We start from the raw sequence: 21,834 nt of genomic DNA on the forward strand, positions 1-21,834 counted from the left end.
ACCCATGGCCTTACCGATCATCCTGTCCAGCTTCTTAATAACAGAGTCAACAAGACACATAACATAAATCAAAATTTTTAGGAAGTGCTCACAATGAATACCTAGTAGCATCCAGGCAAGAGGATATCGTTATATCTTATTACTATTCAACAAAATTCTTAGTGTGCACCTGTACGGTGTCTGAGCCTGTAGTACAGGGTCCCTACATAGCTCAGATCCCCTAGGAAAAGTCCCAGGTCACCTAACTCAACTCCGACCATTAACACCAACTCTTCCTCAGTACACTCTCAGGTGCTTTTTGATACATGATTTCAAAACTCACAAAACTCCAAGACTGTATTGTGTTCCTATTTTACAGATAAAGAAACCAGTGCTTGGGAGGATCAAGTAATGGCCCCAGGTCATACACCTGGGCTTGGCTCCCCCATTCCTGCAAGCATCCGATTCTCTCCTCTGACCCAAATTGTGTCTGACTCTGGAGTCCCCATCTGTCCAGGCTTGATTGGAAATCTGACCAGGGCGCCTTCCCTGCTTAAAAAATAATAGAGGCACTGGCCATGGTGAAAGAGGTGGCTCACAATCGCTGGATTTAGCAATGGGCTCGCTCATCTATTGTAATTTAATAATGAAGCATTCTCCCAAGCGCTGCATGTAAGATCAAGTTCATGTAATATTTCATCTTTGCCAGCCAGCTGCCGTTCTGCTAGGCTGACAGTAAGTAATATCTTTGCATAAGGAGCCAGTCCACAACTAAATCAATTAATCCCTCTTTGGCTGGTAGCAGCTGTTGGGTCAAAACAAGATAATTAGATGGACTCGTCATTTACCAGGTGGTTGATAACGAAGGGATTAATTGCCCAGAGTTGGAGGCTATGCAATGTCTGCTCTTTCCTGCCTTCACCAGCGTGTCGGACCATCAGCGTCGATCTTCCCAAATGAAAATTTGGAAGGCAGAGAGCCTCTTCTTTCTTTGCACTTATTCAAAACTGGAGCTGCTCCTTCTGCAGTGCTCATCTGATGCCTGGCATGGAACAAGTCTGGATTCTCCACCTTACGGGGTTCAAAGCTCTCTGAGTGATCCTTATGAACAGCCAGGGTTGAGAACCCCAAATCTAGTTCATTTTGTAGAAGAGATCACTGTGGCAAGGAGGGGACATGCTCTGCCTTTGAGAAGCCCCGCCACTAACCAGTGGCTTGACTCAGAAGTAGCAGCTGGCTTGTAAGTTGTACACTATCACCTGTGGGCTCCCTGGGACCACCAATCCTGCTAGCGGGTAGATGACCCAGACAAGCCGGATTCAGCGGGCACCAACCTGCCCTTCCTGTTGTCTCTCCAACCAGATCCCTGCACCATTCCTTACTCTGGCCACAAACCTCCTCATCATTCTCTAAATGTGCCACAGACTATCCTATAGGGGCCACGCTCCTGTCATTCTTCCCCTCCTTGATGGTGTTCCCTCTTCTCTGTTGGGTGAAGTCTGATGTGTCTTCAGAGGCCTAGCTCAAATACCACCCCCTGTACAAAGCCCCCCACTTGCCTTGTACATTAAAGGGTTGATTACTCCTAATTCTCCCATAACTGAAAAGCTTCTACTGCAAGGCATTTATCATGTCCTATTACCTACAGGCCTCTCCTCCCCATGTCTTTTTCTTGTTTATCCTCTAAATGTGTGAAGAAACAAAGTTTGGCAAGCACTGCTGAGAAAGCTGTTTTGGTTGGTGCTAGAAGAGCCCCACCCTAACCCCCTTGGATGATTCAAGCTTTTATCAATCTAAACTTAAAGCCCAGGACACCTGGGTGGCTCAGTGGTTGAGCGTCTGCCTTGGCTCAGGGTGTGATCCGGGAGTCTCAGGATCGAGTTCCGTATTGGGCTCCCTGTGGGAACCTGCTTCTCCCTCTGCCTGTGTCTCTGGTCTCTCATGAATAAATCAATAAAATCTAAAAAAAACCCAAAAAAACCTTAAAGCCCCCCCCCACTCCCCCAGCAGAGTTCCTGAGGGTGATTCCTGCTGAGCCTGGCCACAGCCAAGAAACAAAGGCCTCTCTCCAAATGTCAGGTTCAGTAAGCAAAAAAAAGAAACTTCAGTTGTTTATTGGACATCTACTGTGCATTCCACATCACTCCACAAGCCTTGGTTCCTGACTTTGGGAATTTTACAACGATCCTGAGCACATCTGTCTCAGCTTGAGTCACTAGAAAAAAGAACCTCAAGGAAGCATTTTTTTCCATCTGGAAAAGATGAAGTGATAGGTTCTCATCCTCCTATAATCTCACCAGGTCTGATGGACCCAGACGGGCACTACCACTTAGGAGCTATGTGATCTCGGCAAATTGCTCAGTTTACTGAACTGCAGATTTTAACTTAGCTGAAAAATGGCATTCAACCTTCCTTTTTGGGTTGTTATGAAGATTCACTGAGATATGTGTTGAAATGCCTCGAACAGTGTAGTATAGTATGGTATAGTGAACGTAGGTTATATTTTCAATGAAGAATAACTGTTCTTCCTTTCCTCCTCTCTCGATCCTTCCTCCTGGAGCCTACCTTACTTATGGAGAGGTGAATCTACTTTAGCATTTTGAAGACTAGACCAATAAGGCGCCATCAAATAACTTGTTTTGTCCTGCAAAAAAAATTTTTTTGGCCTCAAACAATTCAACCAGAATACCTACAACTAGATCCCTCAAACATGGACTGGCCCTCATGGACCCTTAGAAATGGCATAGACAGTTGGATCTAGTGCACTCATGCAAGCCTTCTAGACTTTGTGTTTATGAATTCCTGGTCAGCCCCTGGGCTGTGCATCTGTCTTCTCGGAACGTGGTAATCACAGAGCAAAGCTAAATGCTAAAGAAAGCACCAGGCAGGGCAGGGCTGAACCACATGAGTGATGCTGTGAAGATTTCAGGGAACCCACAAGAGGACCAGGAGGTGGGCGAGGGAGAAGGACAAGCTGTCTCGCTCTCGCTGGCATTTTGGGGCAATTATGCCCTATTAATGGCTGACAACACAGCTCTGCCCTGCGAGTCTGAGCTGAGCCAGGGCGGCCCACAGATGTGCTTGGCCCACAAATATGCAGTTGGCAACTCCTGAACTTTCAGTGACTTGACACCAGCTGATCTGATCGGCAATTACATTTTATTTTGGGGCCAGGAGACAGCAGAGAACCAGGGAAATTATAAGACATCAGAATACAGTTTTTCTAAGAATACCAACTATAAACTTTTTTTTAACCAATTGTTGTTTTAATGGTTAGGGATTTGTGAAGCACTAAAATAAGAAAACCTTGGACACAAAAATCAGATTATAGCCAATTTCCTCAAGGGGGCTTTTAAGCCTTTGTCCAATAAAAATGTGAGTGTGATTCTGCTGTTGTTTTATTTATTTATTTATTTATTTATTTATTTATTTATTTATTTATTTATTTATTTATTTATTTTTTCCTGCTGTTGTTTTAGAGGGGAGACAGGGTAATTCCTGCCAAGAGAACTTTGCCAGTGACAGTGAGTGTAGCATACATGTAGTTTCTCCCAAGTTTGAATCTTTGCTTCCTACTAGCTGTGTGGAATAACTTTCTGGGCCTCAGTGCTCCCATTCAGGAAATGGGAATATTAGACCTAGCTTGGGGCTTATTAAAACCATTCAATGAGTGGTTTAGAAGCATCTAGATAACAGCTGGTCCATAACACCAGTACAGGGTAACTGAGATGGTTGGTGCCTTCTTGCTCTAACATTGGTTTCTTATCTATAATAAACAGTTCTGTTTTCACCATCATAGATCAAACCCAAATAACCAGTCAGCATAAAATGGGGAAATGGCATTTCTAGGAGCAGTTTGGTTTCTAGCAATTACAGGGTTTGTCATCCACCTCTGTGATAACATCAGTCCAGGCTTAGCAGCTTCAACAGCTTGGCTCCTTGGGAAACATGAGAAACCACAACCATGCCCACTCGGGTGCAAAGTTAGTAAATCTCTCGTGAACACAAAAGTTAACAGGGGCCCCTGCTCCCTTCTCTCCTGACGCCCAGCCCACGGCAGCCCAAATGATCCACCAAGACAGTGTCTCTGAGGCACTGCTGACTGTATTTGCGTAGGAATGGAACATAATTGCAGCTTGTAAAGGAAACCAGCCTAAGAAAAAACATCTCAGGCAACATCCCGAGGAAACAGGGAGATCTTCCTGCAGGGACATCTTCCTGGTTGCCAGAGAAGGGGGTCAGACAGCTTGCCCACGACATTCTTGATGGAGGTGACTCACCCCCCACCTACACCCTCACACATGGCTCCCAGAGCTGCCTCTCCAGCCCCATCTTCCCTCCCAGGTCCTAGGCTCCTGCTAAATGAGCTTTTCACCCAGAAAACAAAATATCACCAGAAGGAAGAGAGGACCTCTACCCAGGAAGGTCGTCGATCCTTTGGTAGGTTTACAAATGGACAAGCAGGGTCTCCCTTTCCAGCCAACTCACTCATGTCAACTCTGGTATGACAAGAGGAACCAGACATGGAAGGCTAACCACACATGTCCAGCTCACCCCCTTGTGCCCAGCGCCTGGCACTTGTAATAGCGAAGAAACAAATGGTGAAAGAGTGGATAAAGCCAGGAATAAACAAACTCTACAGGAGGCACTGGTCAAAGTACATCTTCTCATGCAAACCTACAAAGCAGGTATTGTTAACACCATGTTATAAATGAGGGACAGCAGTGTAAGAGGAGTTAAGAAGTATCTTGCCCACACGCACATAGCTAGGAAATGAAGAAACTAGGCTTTGAACCCATGTCTGATTTCGAAGTCAAGGCTTCCAGAATGGAAACCACCCTCATGACCATGATAATGACAAATGTTTACATAGTCCCTGACACATCAGAGTTCTAGCCTCCCAGCATTCCAGAGATGTGGACTCATCACTAAGCTGCACAACCAGTGGGAGGTGAGGTAGGGATGTGAACTGAGGCTTTCATTCTTTCAGCCACAGAAATTTGGGGGCACCTTCTATAGACCAGACTCTGTGTTAGGCAGTAGGGATCCAACACTAAGCAGCCACAGACTTCCTGTCCAGAGGAGTGTCTACCTCAGAAATAAGCTCTTCCCATGATACCAGATTCTGCCCATAGAATTTCCCCAGGAAAACAGGAGTGCTTCAGCAGCTGTACTCTGAAAGGGAAAATGATCTGAGAACAGAGCACGTCAACAAAAAGACAGGAATGGTTTGCATCTCAGTAGCCTATGCTGTTCTCAACATGGCTTACCAAAAAGCCTACCCTTTGCCCAGGCCAGTTCTGCCTCTTCTTAAGGACAGGTATGTGAACATGCTAGGAGACTTGCCTGTCATGATCAGATTATTTGGGTGCCAATCAGAACCCAAATATCAAATTCCCTGCTGAGTCACCAGAGAACTCAGTAAGGAAGCCTCAGGCAATTGGAGTTTGCAATTACGTAGCTAATCAGGCCTCCTTACACCATAACTCCAGAGAAGTGGGGCTAACAGGATAGTGAATTCATCTGGTCAGGCCACCCATGATGCACACACTCCGGAGCCCATTTTGCCAGAAGGGAGTGCAGGTGAGAGGCAGGGAGGCTAATGTAGATCAGCAAGCTCCCTTTGCAAGACTTTAAGGAATGCAGTGTCTTTGAGGACATGCATTATCTTTGTTTACCAAGCACCTTAGTCCACAGAAATACTATATGGAGAATGTGAATACAAAATAAAGCTCAGAGACTATGGCCAAAGCTGTACAGTTTTTTTTTCTTTTCTCAACAGCAATCAAAGGTCAGATAATGGGCCACCAGTTATTCACTCACCATTTCCTGGTATCAAGTGCTAATTACCATTCCCACAGGAGAACCAGCCTTAGAGTCTCCCCATCAAGACCCACACACCCCATTGAGGCCATAGCCGTAGTGATCAGGCCTCTTGCCTTGGCTCTTAGCTTTCCACAAGGGCACATTACCTTGGTTGAAAGTTCTTTTACTCAAAGAGAAACTCTTCAAATCAATTTACTACGATAGTTGCTTAACCAAAAGCCACCTCAGAGAATTGTCTCAGTAAACTGGTTCAGGGAGGTTGAATTCTTGGGGGATCATGGACTTCAATGAACTGATGAGGGAGCAGGATGGCAGGTTCACCCACATGTGAACCCTTGGGAGTGCTAAGGAGAACACTGGCCAGCTCCTGGTTCTATAATTTCAGAGTCCTGTTGCTGGCACCCATGACTATGTGGTTCTCAAACTTGAGCAGCTCTGAGAACTTAGTCCAGCACTGCACAGAAGCTTCTCTCAAATTCTAAATCCCTCTAGCTAGAATTTCAGAGCCATTTTACAGAGTGAAACAAGAAAGTAACCACTGAAAGTAAAATATCAGGCAGTGGAAGTTTCAAATCCCCCAAGGAACCAAATATTAGAGTTTTTCATCCTCTCCTCCCCCAACATATTGATGCATGGAGACCAAGCCAAGAAAGCAAGGAAGTCTCCAGGGCTTACTTGAGTTGGGTTGTAGAGTTCCTGCAGGGGGCTTCGAGACCCCTTCCGGCAGCAGATGTCCACACCAAAGGGGTTCCTCCGCATGACTGTGGAAAGAAAGTGAAGGCTCATCAGAAATGAGGAACAAATCCTTATTGTCTGACAAAGGAAAAGGCACAGAGGTGGGGGAAGAAGAAACAGGTAGGAAAGGAAGAGAGAGAACCAGCTTCTAGCGTAGCTGTTGCACATCTTCTCCAGCATTCAGGCATTTCCACACTCAGGAAGACAAAAGTAATGCTACACATTTTTCCCAGCAAGTTTCTAAGAAAACAAGACCGGCATCTAAAACTCACTGAAATGAAGCTACTTACAAAAGAGAGCCTAAAGGTTGTTCCAAGAGAGTGGGTGTCCCCAGACCCGGGCTTGGGGGTACATGTCACATTCCACAGCCTCCTCCCTCAAGGATCAATTACCACCTCTTATTCCCACCCTCCAGCACCTGGCCCTGGTCTCCTGAGCTGTGCCTCCCACCAACCAAGTCAGACACCAGGGTTCCCTAAAGCCTCTTGTAAATTAGGTTATGTTTAATGAAAATATCAAGTGGAGGCAGAAAGGACAAGGGTTTGTGGTTCTAAACAGACAGAGGTGGCAGTTACAAGTAATAAAAAAAGGGGGAAGGGGTGCCTGGGTGACTCAGTCATAGGTTAAGCATCCTGATGCTTGATCTCAGCTCAGGTCTTGATCTCGGGGTTATGAGTTCAAGCCCTGTATTGGGCTCCACACTCAATAAAATAAAATAAAAATAAAATAAAAAATTTAAAAGAGAATTAAGGGAACTGCTCAAAAGCCAACGGCATTGAGGACACGAGGAACTTTTTTTTTTTTTTTAAAGGTTTTAAGCAATCTCTATCCCCACTATGGGCCTCAAACTCACAACCCCAAGATCAAGAGTCTCACAGTCCACCGAGCCAGGCAGGCGCCTCCACAAGAACTATTTTTAAGTGGAAAATAGTCTTTTTTCACTCTTCTTGTTCACAAAACATCCTCATTCCAGGCAGTCCTTCCCAGAGCCCAACACAGTCACCTGTTGATAATTATTTGTTGAAGGAAGGGCGGTGTGGAGGAAGAAGGGTGGCATGGAGGAGGGAGGAATGAATCAATGAGTGAAAAAGTGTTTTCTTCTCCCACAGGAGGCAATTTTCTTTCCTTTTCTTTTTAAAGATTTTTCTTTTTATTTATTCATGAGAGAGAGAGAGAGAGAGAGAGAGGGAGGCAGAAGGAGAAGCAGGCTCCATGCAGGCAGCCCAATGTGGGACTTGATCCTGGGACTCCAGGACCACACACTGGGCCGAAGGCAGGCACTAAACTGCTGAGCCACCCAGGGATCCCCAGGAGGCAATTTTCTTGTGGAATGACATGGTAAGGGTGTAAGCAGGACAAGGAAAGCAGATTCATCCACAAGCCTAAAGAATTCACCCTTATGTAGCAGCAGCACAGCAGACAGCCTAGGTCTGAATTCTGGCTCTACCACATACCAGCTGGTGACCTTGGCAAGGCACCTAACCTTTCTGTGCCTGTTTCTTCAGCTGTAAGATGGGGATGAGGATCTAACTCCCTGGGTTGGCTGTGAGGACTAAACGAGATACTACTATCTGCAGAACACTTAAACCACGGTGCTGGCCAAAAGGTGTTTCTTATAAATTTCTTAAGGGGATCAAACCGCACAGTGGATTTGCACATAATAATTACTGACAAAAACCGCTTACCCCCTGGGGGGGAAGGGGAGAATTTCTCTATTCTTGAGCCATCGAACAAGCTGATGGGAAGCTGGCAGACCTCAAGCGGGGCTTTGGGCTTCTCCAACAAGAAAGCCACAGAAGCCTGGGAGGGCTGGTTGAAGGGGGGGGTGGGCAAGCCCAGGCCCCTCCCTCCGCTAGGAAGCCAACCCGAGGTCAGAAAAGTGAGGAAAGCCATCTCTGCAATTACTTCTGGAAGTTCTCCAGGTGAATCAACTCTTTCTCTGGCAATTCTCCTTTGACTTGTCACTTTGAGCCATGTGGAAACCCTTAGAGCAAATCATCGATTCTAGGCAACTGGAAGCTGCATTTTCTCTCTCCTTGTCCTTTACCTCCTAGAGCAGGGTCAGCACACTTTTTCTGCAAAGGGCAGGTGGTGCTTTGTCTCTGTGCCCTGGATCTCTGGGGCACCTTCTCAGCAGCCACAGACAACACAGACCCGAAAGGGCATGGCCAGGTGCCAAGGCAATCTCATTGGCAGATGCCAAAACCGAATTCCATGTCATTTTCATGGGTCAGGAAATCTTCTTCTGTTCCCCCCAACCCTCCAACTGTGTCACAGACACAGGCGCTGGGCTGGATCTGGTCCATGGGCTGTAGTTTGCTGACCCCTGCCCTAGAGAACGGTCCCAAGGATGCCTGGAGTCAGTGCAGCAAGCCCCAGACACATTCTACGTGCCCCACACAGCCCTCTCCGGGGAGGCGATCTGCGGGCAAATGTCCACACAGAAAAGCCGGTAGAATTTGATTAGGCTGTGCTGGGGGGAAACACTGGTTCTTTGTCCCTCCACGGCCGCCTGCAGAAGAAGGGGAAAAATCCACGTTGTGTTTTTCTTTAATTTATGGCTTCATTTTTCATTTCCACCAAAAACGAGGTAAACTGTTAAATGCACGCAAGTTGCCCTCAGTGCACAATGACATAGCAACACTTTGGAGGAGAAAAAACAGCCATAAAACTTGTAAAATTATGCTCACGCCGTGCAAGATTAAACTCTCCCCATGGCGGCAGACGGGCTCACTGAGATGCTGGCTTGCAGGACCGCCGGGGTGAAAACCCTACCATAGAGTCCATTAAAAGTCAGCTTTTATGGGGGGCAGTATTCTTTAATTGGTTTATTTTTCTAATACAAGACCTTTAAAATGCTTTGACCGTGTGGGGCCTGCAACTCAGGCCCTTTCCCAAGGCTGCCTGCTCCCTGTGCCTCTGCCAGCCCCGGCCACGTGTGCTTCGGTGGGTGCCCTGTGAATCTGCGTTGGCACCCGGGCCACAAAGACCAAAGGGGCTTTGTGTGCTTTTTATGAGGACAACAATCTTACTATTTATCGAGTACGCACCGTGTGCCAGGCATTTGGTGAAGTGGAATCCTTCCCACGGTGAAGGAAGTACCTGCGTTTTATAGGTCTTTGCCTCCCTTCACTTCAGAAACCTGACCAAGGCTAAGACCATGGGAGTGGAAAGCAGCCACATGAAGACTCAGACCTGACTGCTAGGCTCTTCACATCCAAACGAGAACAGTGAGGACCTACAGTGTGCCTAGACACAAAGGAAGGCTTGGTAACGATGCGCGTAAGGATTGTGTTCACCACCCTGTGTGTCTTATGAGAAGTGGCATCACAGAAGGTTTCAGTGACTGAAACACACAGACAGTGACGGCTAGGATTTAGAGTGCTCACAGCACACCAAGCAGTTCGCACATTTAACCTACACAACAGCCATATGAAGTGGGTACCACCACTGTCTCCACTGTATGGATATGGATACTGAGGCACAGCAGAGGAAGAGAAGTTGCCCAGGTCTTGTGGGAAGAGGTTGAAGCGTGGATTCCAACACAGGCAGCTCAAACTCTTAGCTGCCACAATGGACAGGTGGCAAGTCCACCACACATCTTTCTAGTTTGGCCCAAGACTGAGTGGGCTAGCCACCTCTAGGGCAGGAGATCTAAAATGGAATCCAGTGTCATAGGAGTTATTAAAGTGATGTGACATGATGCGACAGCCAGACTATTAACTCACAGTTACTACTATACTCCATTCTTTCAACAAACTTTTCTCAAGCACCCTTGGTATGCTGGGCATGGACATGGGGGTATAGACTCTCTCCCATCTTTTTTTTAAGATTTGAAGGCAGAGGGAGAAGCAGGCTTCCTGCGGGGAGCCCAATTTGGGACTCGATCCTAGGACCTGGGATCACGACCTGAGCAGAAGGCAGATGCTCAACCACTGAGCCACCCAGTGCCCCAACCCTCCTCATCTTATTCACATTTTTCCCTGGTGCGTGGCACACAGTAGGTAGGTACTCACAAAAGCCTGTGAATGAGCTAGGATTTGAGGTTTCGTTCATAAGCATTTGGACAGGCTGTTTTCTGCTACAGAAGGAAGAAACTGCCAGTAGTATCCAACTGCTGTAATTTTTTTCCTTTGAAAGTAAAAGGTCCGGTGATCAAAAGCCCTAAGAAAGGAATCCCTAAGGACATTTGACAGTGGCCTTCTGTCATCCACCCATCACCATGGGTCTTATTTAGCTGCAACACGTGGTTTTTTTTTTCCTTTCTAAACTCTAATCAACAAAATTCAATACCATTTTGTAAGAATCTAATTGGCTCAATTTATAGCACCATTTCTGAGACCCAGGAACATTTCTGTATATTCCAAGACACATAAAAGAAGCTAAAATCAGACTCAAGCCCCAGTGTTTGTTTTACTATGACGAAGAGCACACTGTTCTGAAGTGGATACTCCACTCTCAGTAAACAGACAGCAGGTGACACAAAGTCGGCTCACAATAAAGGAGCAGAGCCCACCTCATCCTCTGAGTGGCTCCCTGTGACCTTGCCTGTGGGTCTGGGTAGAAGGGAGCCACTGGATTGTTAATTCAGGTCTGATGATGTAAAACTGAAAGGCTCTGGGGCCCTGGGTGTGAACTCATCTTTGATGTGTTTTATAAAACGGAAGATATTTGGGATACTCAGGGATTACAGTCCAGCTCCATCAGTTTACAGAAGAAATTCAGTTTAAACACTTGTGTAAGCTCCCCAAGGTAACTAGCAGCAGAGCCCAGGGCTGGAATGCAGGTCTTATAAAGTACAGCAAGAGTTAATAATCATCATGGCAACTACGATTCATTGAGAATTTATCATTCTACCTGATGCCTGACATATGCTAAGCCTTTTTCTCTGGTTGCTTCATTTACTTCTCATAAAAACCCTCTATGTCAGAAATAATGCATGACAATAATATCATTTATTCTCATTTTACAGTTGAGCCAACTGAATCCCAGAGAGGTTAAGTAACTTGCACAATTCTACCCCTGAAATTAATACTACACTATATGTTAACAAAAAAAATTTTAATTAATAAAAGTAGAATTTTCTGTGTCTCTGTGAGATAAAGTTTTATCTCAGGGAATCTGAAGCTCTTTGAATCCAGTGTGTATTCAGCACATCTTCATGCCCAGGTGGGCTCAGGTTTTTGCATTCCCTGTTTGCTCCTGCTAAAGAATTAAGAATCAAAACTCATGTTTGGAATCTGAGGGGTTCTTGGCTCCCATCTGACCACTCCCAGGCATTTTCAGAGAGGAAAACGTGGCCCAGGGAGGGGTCGGGATAGCCTAAGTTCCTACAGCAGAGCTGGGAAAGAAGGGCCAAGCCTGCCCTGCCCTAAGCCAGCTCACCCCTCCACCTCTGAGTCCCAGGCAGCCCAGACCCATGGCTCTCTCATGGGCCCCCTCCACACGCCCTCTGCCCAACTAAGTACTTGGCACGTAATAGGGACTCAGCATGTTGTGTGAAATGAATGAGATAAAACAATAGGTCAAGTAACCAGAGGGTTTAAGAGGGACATTTTTTGTTAAAGGGTTATCAGGCCAAACCACTTACTAATAGCAAAAGAACAAAGAATATAAGTTCAAAGTTGGTTAGCTAAGAAAACATCCTTGAAATTACTTAACTGGCTTCTAAGTCAAAGGAATTAAGACAAAAACATAAGGCAAAATGAGTATGATCCACTCTTGGGGAACTGTGATGTGCCCTAAATGAATTCTACAAGCATTCAATAAATGCTGTATTTTATTATGTCTCTCCTCTATTCCCCACCACTGCTCCAATGGGTGGTACACGCCCATTTTAAAGACCAGGAAACTGAGGTTCAGAGAGGTTGGAGAATTCACACAATGACATGGCCAGTGAACAGCAGAGCTAGGATCCCAACCCACATTTCTGTGGGTGCAAACCCTGCATGCTCTTCCCCAGTCCTCTGAAATGAGACTTGCTATAATTTATAGAAGTTGAAATTGGGAGAGGTCAGGCAAAAAGACAGTCCTGAGTATTGACCCAGTGTTCTTCAACTACCCAGACTTTGGGGGCTTTATAAAACATTCAGCTCTCTTGTATTTGCAGGTGATATTTCAGGAGCCCCAAAGCACGGAGGGTCGGAGGCCCAGGGCACTGGATTTCAACCGAAGCTATCATTAATACCATCATCAAACTTTAGTTTTTCAACTTGATATTCTCCCCTTCTCAGTTCCAACAATAACCCAGAGCTATTTGCTATCATTTCCAATCTGTTTTTCCTTATTGGAGACTGTACCAGCAACCACTAAAGAACACAGAGGTATCTGGGGTTTATTAGATTTGGAAATATTCAGAATTATGATAGCTAATTCCCAGCTCAGTATCCTTTTGCTACTGTAAGCTCCACCAAGCTCCTACTGCCCAGCCTATGGAGGTGGTGGCAGAACTAAAGTGAATTAAACTTTTGGCAGATGAAGGTCAAGGGTATAAATCCAAGAATTAGGTGAAAGCAATTGACATAACTCTGGATGAGGAAAGCCACAGCTTTATCTGAGAGCCAGGAGATTTACTGTCATAGAAACCTTCCACGGTGAGACTGTGACACCGAGCCTTGAAGAATATACCACATGCACTACAACACTGACCCACCGGAAGAAGAACCCAGCCATCAAACATATTTACCAAAACCAACGGCCTCGGCAATCAACGCACCCCCTTCTTTTAGACAATTCTGGCCTATCTGCAAAAATGTCCTCAGAGCAGAGGTTTGTGCCCACATCCAAAAAGCACAAGGTCCTTGCCCAAGGGCAAACCAGCTGTCAACCTGACAGGTTAATGGAGAACCAGGCACATGTAGGACAAGAAGGGCCTTTAGAGGCCATCTAGTCCAATGGCTTTTACACAAGAAAAGAGAACCAGTATTTATGATCAGAGAAAAGTACCCTCAGAATTGGTTCTGAGTGAGCAAGACAAATGGCAGGATGCGAATCTCAAAAATGATCTTCCTGGACAGTAGTGTTTGAGTCTACCTGAGAAAGCTCGAAGAGGTGAAAAGAGAGGAGGTGCCAGGCACTGAAAGTTTAAGAAACCCCAATCCAGTGGAACCCACTGCTCCCCCAGCCCCATTCTCCGGGGGGGAAATGGGCATCCAGAGGCATATGTGACTCATTCAAGGTCACAAAGCTGTAGATCTCCTGTCCTTTCACAGCCCGTTCACATGTGATGAACTGATACTTTCTAGTCTCTTCTATTTTTTTTTAAAGATTTTATTTATTCATTCATGAGAGACACAGAGAGAGAGAGAGGCAGAGACACAGGCAGAGGGAGAAGCAGGCTCCATGCAGGGAGCCTGACGTGGGACTCGATCCCGGGTCTCCAGTTTCAGGCCCTGAGCTGAAGGCTGCACTAAACCACTGAGCCACCCGGGCTGCCTTCTATTTCTTTTAGTACTTGTCCCAACTCATTAGGCTCCATGCACTCACTGTTCCATCACCTCTAACACTCTTTCCTCTGCGCTTGCTCATGTTATCGCCGCCGCCACCACCGCCACCACCCCTGCTACCACACTAGTTAACATACCTGTCTCTTCTTTCTGTCTTCCCTCTGTTTTGTTTTTTATTCTTTTTCAAGGCACCTGCTATCTTTTTTAGTTTAAATGCGTTGTTGGCTACTGCCTATTGCTGCCACAAGACTATAAAATCCATGAGAGGTGGGATGTGGATTATCTTATCCACCATGATATCCTCAGTACCTAAATGAGTGCCCAAAATTCAGCGCCTGGATGAATGAATGAACAAATGAATGAATGAATTTGAGCTCTTTCCCCAAAACATAAGAAACCAGACCATTTCAGAAACACAGTTCCCCTCATCCAATGTCTTCAAAACCTGCCTGGTAAGAGTCTTCTGAGGTCCTTGTGAAAAAGGCATACATCCCCTGCCCCTCTGAATCAGGCTCCCCCAGAGAGAGGCCTGGGAAGCAAGCAAGGAGGTAAATGAGCACCCCAAGGGATTCATGTCTCAGAAGGATCTGGGGAAGCGGGACCGGCCAGATGGGAAACACAACAATAGGGTACACAGATGGTGTACCTGCAGGACAATCTGGAGAAGGGGGGGCGGGGGGACACTTTCCAGCTGGGGCCAGTGAGTTCAGGGGCCAGGGGTGGCGGGGGAGGTGTCAAGGGTATGTGCTTACCAGGACCAGGGGGAGCCTCACTGTGAAGGGTGTACCGACTAGGCTGAGGGCTCTTCATTTACTTGTACCTAACTCATTCCAAAAAGAATTTCAGGCCAGACTGAGAAACCATTCCTTTGATTCTGTAGTCAAGATGGAGCCCCTGATAGACGATCTTTGAGGCGGAGAATAACACAAATGGGGTTTTACCCATTTTTTTAAATTATGGTAAAATTTACATAACAGAAAACGTACCAGTTTAACCATTTTTAGGTGTCCGGTTCAGTAGCATGAACCGTGGCACATTCACCATGCCACGCAGCTATGTAACCATCACCACCAATGTCTGCAGAACTCTATCTTCCCAAAATGAAACACTGTGTCTGTTAAACACTAACTCCCCATTAGCCTCTCCTTCCAGCCCCTGGCAACCACTATTCCACGTTCTGTCCCCAAACTTAGCTATTCTGGGTACTTCACATTAAGTGGAATCATACAGTATTTGTCCTTTTGTGCCTGGCTTGTTTCACTTAGTACAATGTCTTCAAGGTTCATCCATATTATAGTGTAAGTCAGACTGTGTAAGTCTTACAGTCAGTGTAAGTCCTTTTTTAAGGCTGGGTAATATTTCATCGTGTGCATATACCATATTTGACATACCCAGGCATCCACCGAGGGACACCTGGGTTGTTTCCACCTTTTGGCTACTTGGAATAATGCCGCTATAAACACAGGTGCTAAGTTGTCTTGCTCGGATGTGGAGCGTGAACCTGAGGGGACCTGAGGCTTTGGGGTGAGCATGCCAACTGGTGGCCTCTGAGCAGGTGGTCACAGGAGCCTGGCTGATGAGCACATGGTCAGAACTGTGGCCTCAGAGCCAGCCCCCACCATGAGAGTCTATCATCAGCTTGCACCCTAACCTGGTGTCAGAACAATGAGCCAGGAGAGGCATCGGAGTGGCATGAAGCCACCTGCTGGGGTTTGCTCTTCTGCTGAGAAGCAGAATTTGGCCCAAGGGACTTCAGTCTGGTTTTTGGGTTACAAGAACTCCCCCACCCCACCACTTCACAGACTGCGTTGCTCAGCTCTCTCTCATATAGAAATTCCAGGCCACCGAGGCAGTACCCCAAAAAATTGCTGGGAAGATGACACCAAAATTGAGATAGTAAAACTGTTTCCTTAAAAACCCAGCATGAGGGATGCCTGGGTGGCTCAGTGGTTAACCGCCTGCCTGCAGCTCAGGTTGTGATCCTGGGGTCCTGGGATCGAGTCCTGCATCAGGCCCCTGCAGGGAGACTGCTTCTCCCTCTGCCTGTCTCTGCCTCTTTCTGTGTCTCTTATGAATAAATAAACAAAATATTTAAAAAACAAAACAAAAAAACCCCCAACCCAGCATGATTTCAAATTAAATACAGAAAATGTTCAAAACAGGCCAATACATAGACACAGAAAGTTGATTTTCTATGACTTGTTGCCTAAGGCCTGGGCAGGATGGTGAGTGATGGGTAAACAGACATAAGGGTTCTTTTTAGGGTGACAGAAATGTTCCAAACTTAGATTATGGGGATGGTCATATAAGTCTGTAAATACTAACATTCATTGAATTTAACACTCAAAATATGTGAATGTTACATGTAAATTATATCACAATAAGGCTATTTAAAAAATAAGTACAGAAATGATTAAGAGAACCCGTAAGATTAATATTTTCAAGATTTTGGGGATCCCTGGGTGGCTCAGCGGTTTGGCGCCTGCCTTTGGCCCAGGGCATGATCCTGGAAACCTGGGATCAAGTCCCACATCGGGCTCCCGGCATGGAGCCTGCTTCTCCCTCTGCCTGTGTCTCTGCCTCTCTCTCTCTCTCTCTCTCTCTCTCTCTCTCTCTCTCATGTCTATCATAAATAAATAAATTTAAAAATACATATATATATACACAACATATTTTCAAGATTTTGACCTATATGGGCAGGAGCTCTATCTCGCAATCCCAACATTGAAGACTTAATTGAACATTTTACTTGATTTTAGATTATTTGATTTGAGATTTTAAGTTGAAATCTTGTTCATGTATACTATTGGAGCATTTTAAAAACTTACTAGTCACTCTATTTCTAAGGTTGATGTATTAGATTTGTTTATCTAAGTACTCATTGGTTAATCAAGCAACTGAAGTATTCGAAAAAGACATTAACTATATTAAGTTTTAAATGCAATTTAAAATGTTAAAATCAGGTTGGGTTAAATATTAATCAAAGGCTACCCTGAATGTAGCCATGAACATCTACTAAACTTCTCAGAAGAGTCAGATTTTTTATAGGCTAGCATCCTAGACTTGTAGCTTTAGTTTTTCTAGAAGCTTTTTTGGTACACAGCCGTCACCTTGAATGACATGAAAATGCTCACAATAACAGAATTAACACTTAGAAACTGGCACCTTCACGCTGGTTGAAGGTGGGAGAATCAGAGCATCTCAGGTAAAGGAGGACCAGCCCCCAGCCCAAATTCGGTTCCCAAAATCCAACAGCTGTGGACGAATTTTACTGTTGAGAAACGTAAGACCCTGTGGAAAAACAGAGTTCAAGGAATCGAAATTGGCAGTTAACCTAGGAAAGCCCTTATAGATGACATTTTATGTTCCTTTAAATAAAACAAGAGAGGCAGTGCTGGTGGTATAGATCACATTAATTACATTCTACACCTTGAATAAGTAATTACGAGTATTGTACAGTTAATTCTCATTTACCCTTCCTTGCATGCTAGAGAATTTCTATACTCTCCCCTGCAGTTTTCCTGGAATGCTTATAAATTTATTTTACAGTGATGCAGATAATATGCCAAAATACTTTCTTCCCTGCGGCTGGTGCTTCAAGTCTCGTTTTACGACTTGGAGACATTTATGTCTGCCTCTGGGGTTCCCCCGCAGCTCCAGACGCAGGGAATTATTCCAGGTCACCTTTATGCAAGCTACTTGAGCGTGGTGGGGCATTAACCCCACACCTACCCTCTGCCCTTAAGTACAGAAAGTTTGACTCTGTGCAGGATAACTTGGCTCTAATGCAGTTGGCCTGTGCTGGGCACCCCATCTCTTGCATAAGCTTTGCTCCCTCTTGGCCACACAGGGATTGCTTACCCAAGCTTTGTCTCTCTCAAGGCCACCTGGGCAAACCTTGAGCACGCCCAGGCTTTTGCTTTCTTTTGCTTTGCTCCACTCTGTCCTAGAAGGCAGAATGGGGGCCTGGCTAAGATCATGGTGTAGCAGATTGAATAGTGGACCCCCCGAAATACTCAGAGCACCTCAGAATGGGACGTTATTTGGAAATTGGTCTTTGCAGGTATAATTCTTTAAATTAAGACAAGGTCACATGAGGCTGGAGTTGGCACTAAAGCCAATGACTACTGTTTTTATAAGATAGGAGGGGACACAGAGAGAGTAGAGAGGCACAGCTACCAGCCAAGGAGTACCAAGGATTGCTGGGAGCCAGCAGGAGCTAGGGAGAGGCAAAGAAGTCTTCTGCCCTAGAGCCTTAAGCCCTGCCAACACCGTGATTTCAGGCTGCCAGCCCCCAGAGCTGTGAGAAAACAGATTTCTGTTGTTTTAAGCCACCAAGTTTGCAGCACGTTGTTATGGCAGCCCTAAGAAACTAATACATACAGGCTCGTGTCCTGTACAACCTCGACGATATACCCAATCTCTTGGCTTCAGTTACCTATCTGTAGAATAATTCCTACCTAGTAGGTATGTTCTGAGGACACCTATAAATCAATCCACGTTAGGCATGTGTAAGGGCTCAGGAAGCTATAATTAGCTACCATTCCTGGTGTCCCGAGCCTTCTCTTTCTAACTACTCCCCAAGAGAGCACCTGAAAATCCTCTATTTCAACCACAAATCTCCCTGTTATGGACATGATATATATACACAGTAATCTGTGGACACAAGATCATTTCACAGGATGGAGAAAGGACTTGGTGATGTATGGTGGAAGTCTAACCATTTTGGCTTTGCTCAAGACGCACGTGAGGCAGCTGTGGGAAGCTGCCAGGGGCTTGTTGAACAGACAATGTGTGTACCTTGCCTCCAGAAGCAAAAGACAGCTAGAAAGAGATTATCCCCCCACAACAAAACACATGCTCATAGTCGTGAAGAGCCAGAGCTTTCCAAGGCATCCAGCCATCCATCTACCCAAACCCATATTTTCATTTCCATATATCTAGATGACTTTACGATGGGAATTATCATTTTAATTGTTCATCTGTATTATCTTCTTCTGACATTTTTCTGGCACAAAGTGCTAACTTTAAAAATATCCATACATGTACTGTGTCACTGCAGCCGTGAAGACATTTACAGCCTTCAACTCCAGCATTTACCCTGTTGGAAGTGACAACAAGTGAATAATCCAACAGAAGCTAAAGAATTCATGCACAAAGACGTTTACTATAATATTTCCCTTCCAATGGCCAAAAATTGTAACCACTGTAAAATGCCCATGATTAGAGGAATCATTTTATAAATTATCCACTTATGTACGTCATTAATAAATCACAGTATATTAAGTACTCAAAAACGATACTGTTATTAAAAGTAATAAGGTGAAGACATTAGAAAAAGGGTTTAAGTTAAAAAGCAGCAGATTTTGGGATGCCTGGGTGGCTCCGCGGTTAAGCATCTGCCTTTGGCTCAGGATGGAGTCCCACATCGGGCTCCCTGCATGAGGCCTACTTCTCCCTCTGCCTGTGTCTCTGCCCCCTCTGTGTGTGTGTGTGTGTGTGTGTGTGTGTGTCTCAGGAATAAATAAATAAAATCTTTTAAATAAATAAAGGGCAGCAGTTTTCCAAATATTATGAAGACCAGAATCTCAGCTATGTAAATATATATACATATAAATGACAACAGATAAACATACAAAAACACATTCTTCCACCTGATCATTTTTCCCCCACTTAAAAATGATGATGTCAATATAATGGGAGATCCAAAACAACTCAGTGTTATGGACGTTCCTGAAAGCCAGGGAAGTTCTAAACAAAGTGTTAGATCTCTCCCCAATAATGAAGAAAAACTTCTCTGTAGCAACTACTGGGGCTATTTTCTACCAACAGATCTCTGACAAATGAGAGCACAATGAGTATGCTTCGTGTCTACATGTCTCAGGACTACAAGTTGCTTAAGTATAACTTGAATTGCTCTTATCAAGAAGTGGTGTAGGGGTGGACAGATAAAAGCTGGCACTGGAGAAGATCCAAAAGTGGGTGGAAGGAGGCAGGGGGTGGGCGTAGAGAAGGCATATCTGGGTTCTAAGGGCAGCTCTGCTGTGCTTCTTGAAATGTGGTCAGAAGGGAAAGACCACTGCAGCTGTAGACTATTAAACATGCCCACGCTCCCCATCTCCCTCCATCCCTTGTAGTGAGTCTGACATGCAAAGCTGAACCTCACTCCATAATCTCTCTTAAGACATGAAGTAAGAAGGGAATGAGCCCATGGGGGTGGGGTGGGGGTGGGAAGCATGAGGACCAAAGATATTATAGTGATTTTCCCTAGGGAAATATTTAGCATTTTGAGACTTTTTCCTTTAGATGGATAGATAAAAGCTTTGTGACAATATGGAGAGTTTGCCTAAGAAGTATGACTGTTGTGCAGAGTATTCTTATTGCCATGGTAAGCAGGAAGGCATGGCCTCTAAAGGTGCAGCATACACATCCAGCTTGAGTTTAGATATTAAAATTCTTTTCAAAGTCAGCCAGGCAGCCAGGCAGCCATAGCCAGGCCAGGCAGCCATAGCCAGGCATCTATGTGTGCAAGCAAATTAAAGAGCTGTAAAACCATAAGAGGGTTTGCAAATGGCTATAGTTCCAAAGAGGGTCAGATGAGAAGTGGCCAGGTATGTTAGTAAGGGCTCTGGTTCTGAGCTTGCTGCCACCAGCTGTGTGGGTGACCAGAGAAGAGGAGGATAAAAATAAGCAGAACATATTCTGAGTTCCTACAATATGCCATGCTGAATGCTAGGCACTTAACCTCTCCTTTTTTGGGACCATCCTGGAACATAAGAGTGATCACTTAAAGAAAATAAATAAATAAATGTCATTATTTCCATTTTACAGACGAGAAAACAAATTCAGGCAGGTATTTACCAAAGTCACACAGCTTGTGCCTGACAGATTCTGGAGACTGACATAGCAGGTTAATCTCTGAGTGTTATCAACAGAAATCTATCTGATAGAGAAGGGGAACAGAGCAGACATGAAACACAAAAAACAGCATTTCACAATGCTAGGCCCATCCCTTAGTAAGAGTAATAATGTGAAAATATGGCAATAGGATTGAAGTCATTTAGTAATAGGAACGGAGCAGAGTCACCGCACCTGTCTGACTCAGGTCAAAACATTGACAGAAAAGTGTTTAAACACATAACGTACACACAACAACATGGACTTTGTAGAGCAAAGTGGTTACAGCTAAGCCCTGAAGGCATTTGAACTCCTGCAAGCATCTTCACCCCTCTGTGCCCTAGTCTTCTCACCGATAAGGTGAAAATAACAAGAGAACATGCCTTATGAGTTAATAAGGGGATAGGGTGAAAGCACCAAGTATGACCAGCCACAATTCCAAGGTACATGCGTTGTTCTCATGGTTTGTGACTTCTCTGAAATGACGGTGCAGCCTTCTTCCACTTGATAAAGCAGGGGATGATGGGTGATGGTGAGGTGCATCCCCAACTCCCTTCACAGATCCAGGCCCCTCCCCTTCCTCCACTCTCAACTTCTAGCTCAACCCCCTGGAAGAAGTGTGTTCCCTCTCCCTTCCTTTCCTTCTTTCTCCCTCTTTTTTCCTCCCTCTTTCTCTTGTCTCAATCTCCTATAAGTTTAATGCTTTGTTTCCCAAGCCAAGACAAATGTCCCCAAGTCCAAATGGCAAAGTGCTACAGCATTAAAAGCCTTGGACCCTTTGAGGGTGAACCCAGTGAGGGCTCACTCAGGGACAGGCAGGCAGCTGCAGGCTAACAAGCCCCCTGAGACAGCCCCATGCACAAACCATGCATCACAACGCTGGGGACATGTGCCTTGGTGCCCCAAATGGCCGTGGAAGCCTGTGGGTGTCAGGATGGATCAGGGTAATGGG

At 45.3% G+C, this 21,834-nt stretch overlaps 1 protein-coding gene across 3 annotated transcripts in view; it reads right to left on the reverse strand.

The window, feature by feature from the left end:
- CHST11 (carbohydrate sulfotransferase 11) overlaps positions 1–21,834 on the reverse strand; it is a 275,929-nt gene that overhangs the window by 129,459 nt on the left and 124,636 nt on the right. For all 3 annotated transcript variants that reach the window (XM_041756669.1, XM_041756668.1, XM_041756667.1), the window contains one exon: positions 6,481–6,566. In XM_041756669.1, coding sequence (XP_041612603.1) covers positions 6,481–6,566 — 86 coding nt within the window. The remainder of the gene's footprint in view (positions 1–6,480; positions 6,567–21,834) is intronic.

The sequence above is a fragment of the Vulpes lagopus genome, chromosome 5 (genome assembly GCF_018345385.1).
Source record: "Vulpes lagopus strain Blue_001 chromosome 5, ASM1834538v1, whole genome shotgun sequence".
NCBI classification, from domain to species: domain Eukaryota; kingdom Metazoa; phylum Chordata; class Mammalia; order Carnivora; family Canidae; genus Vulpes; species Vulpes lagopus.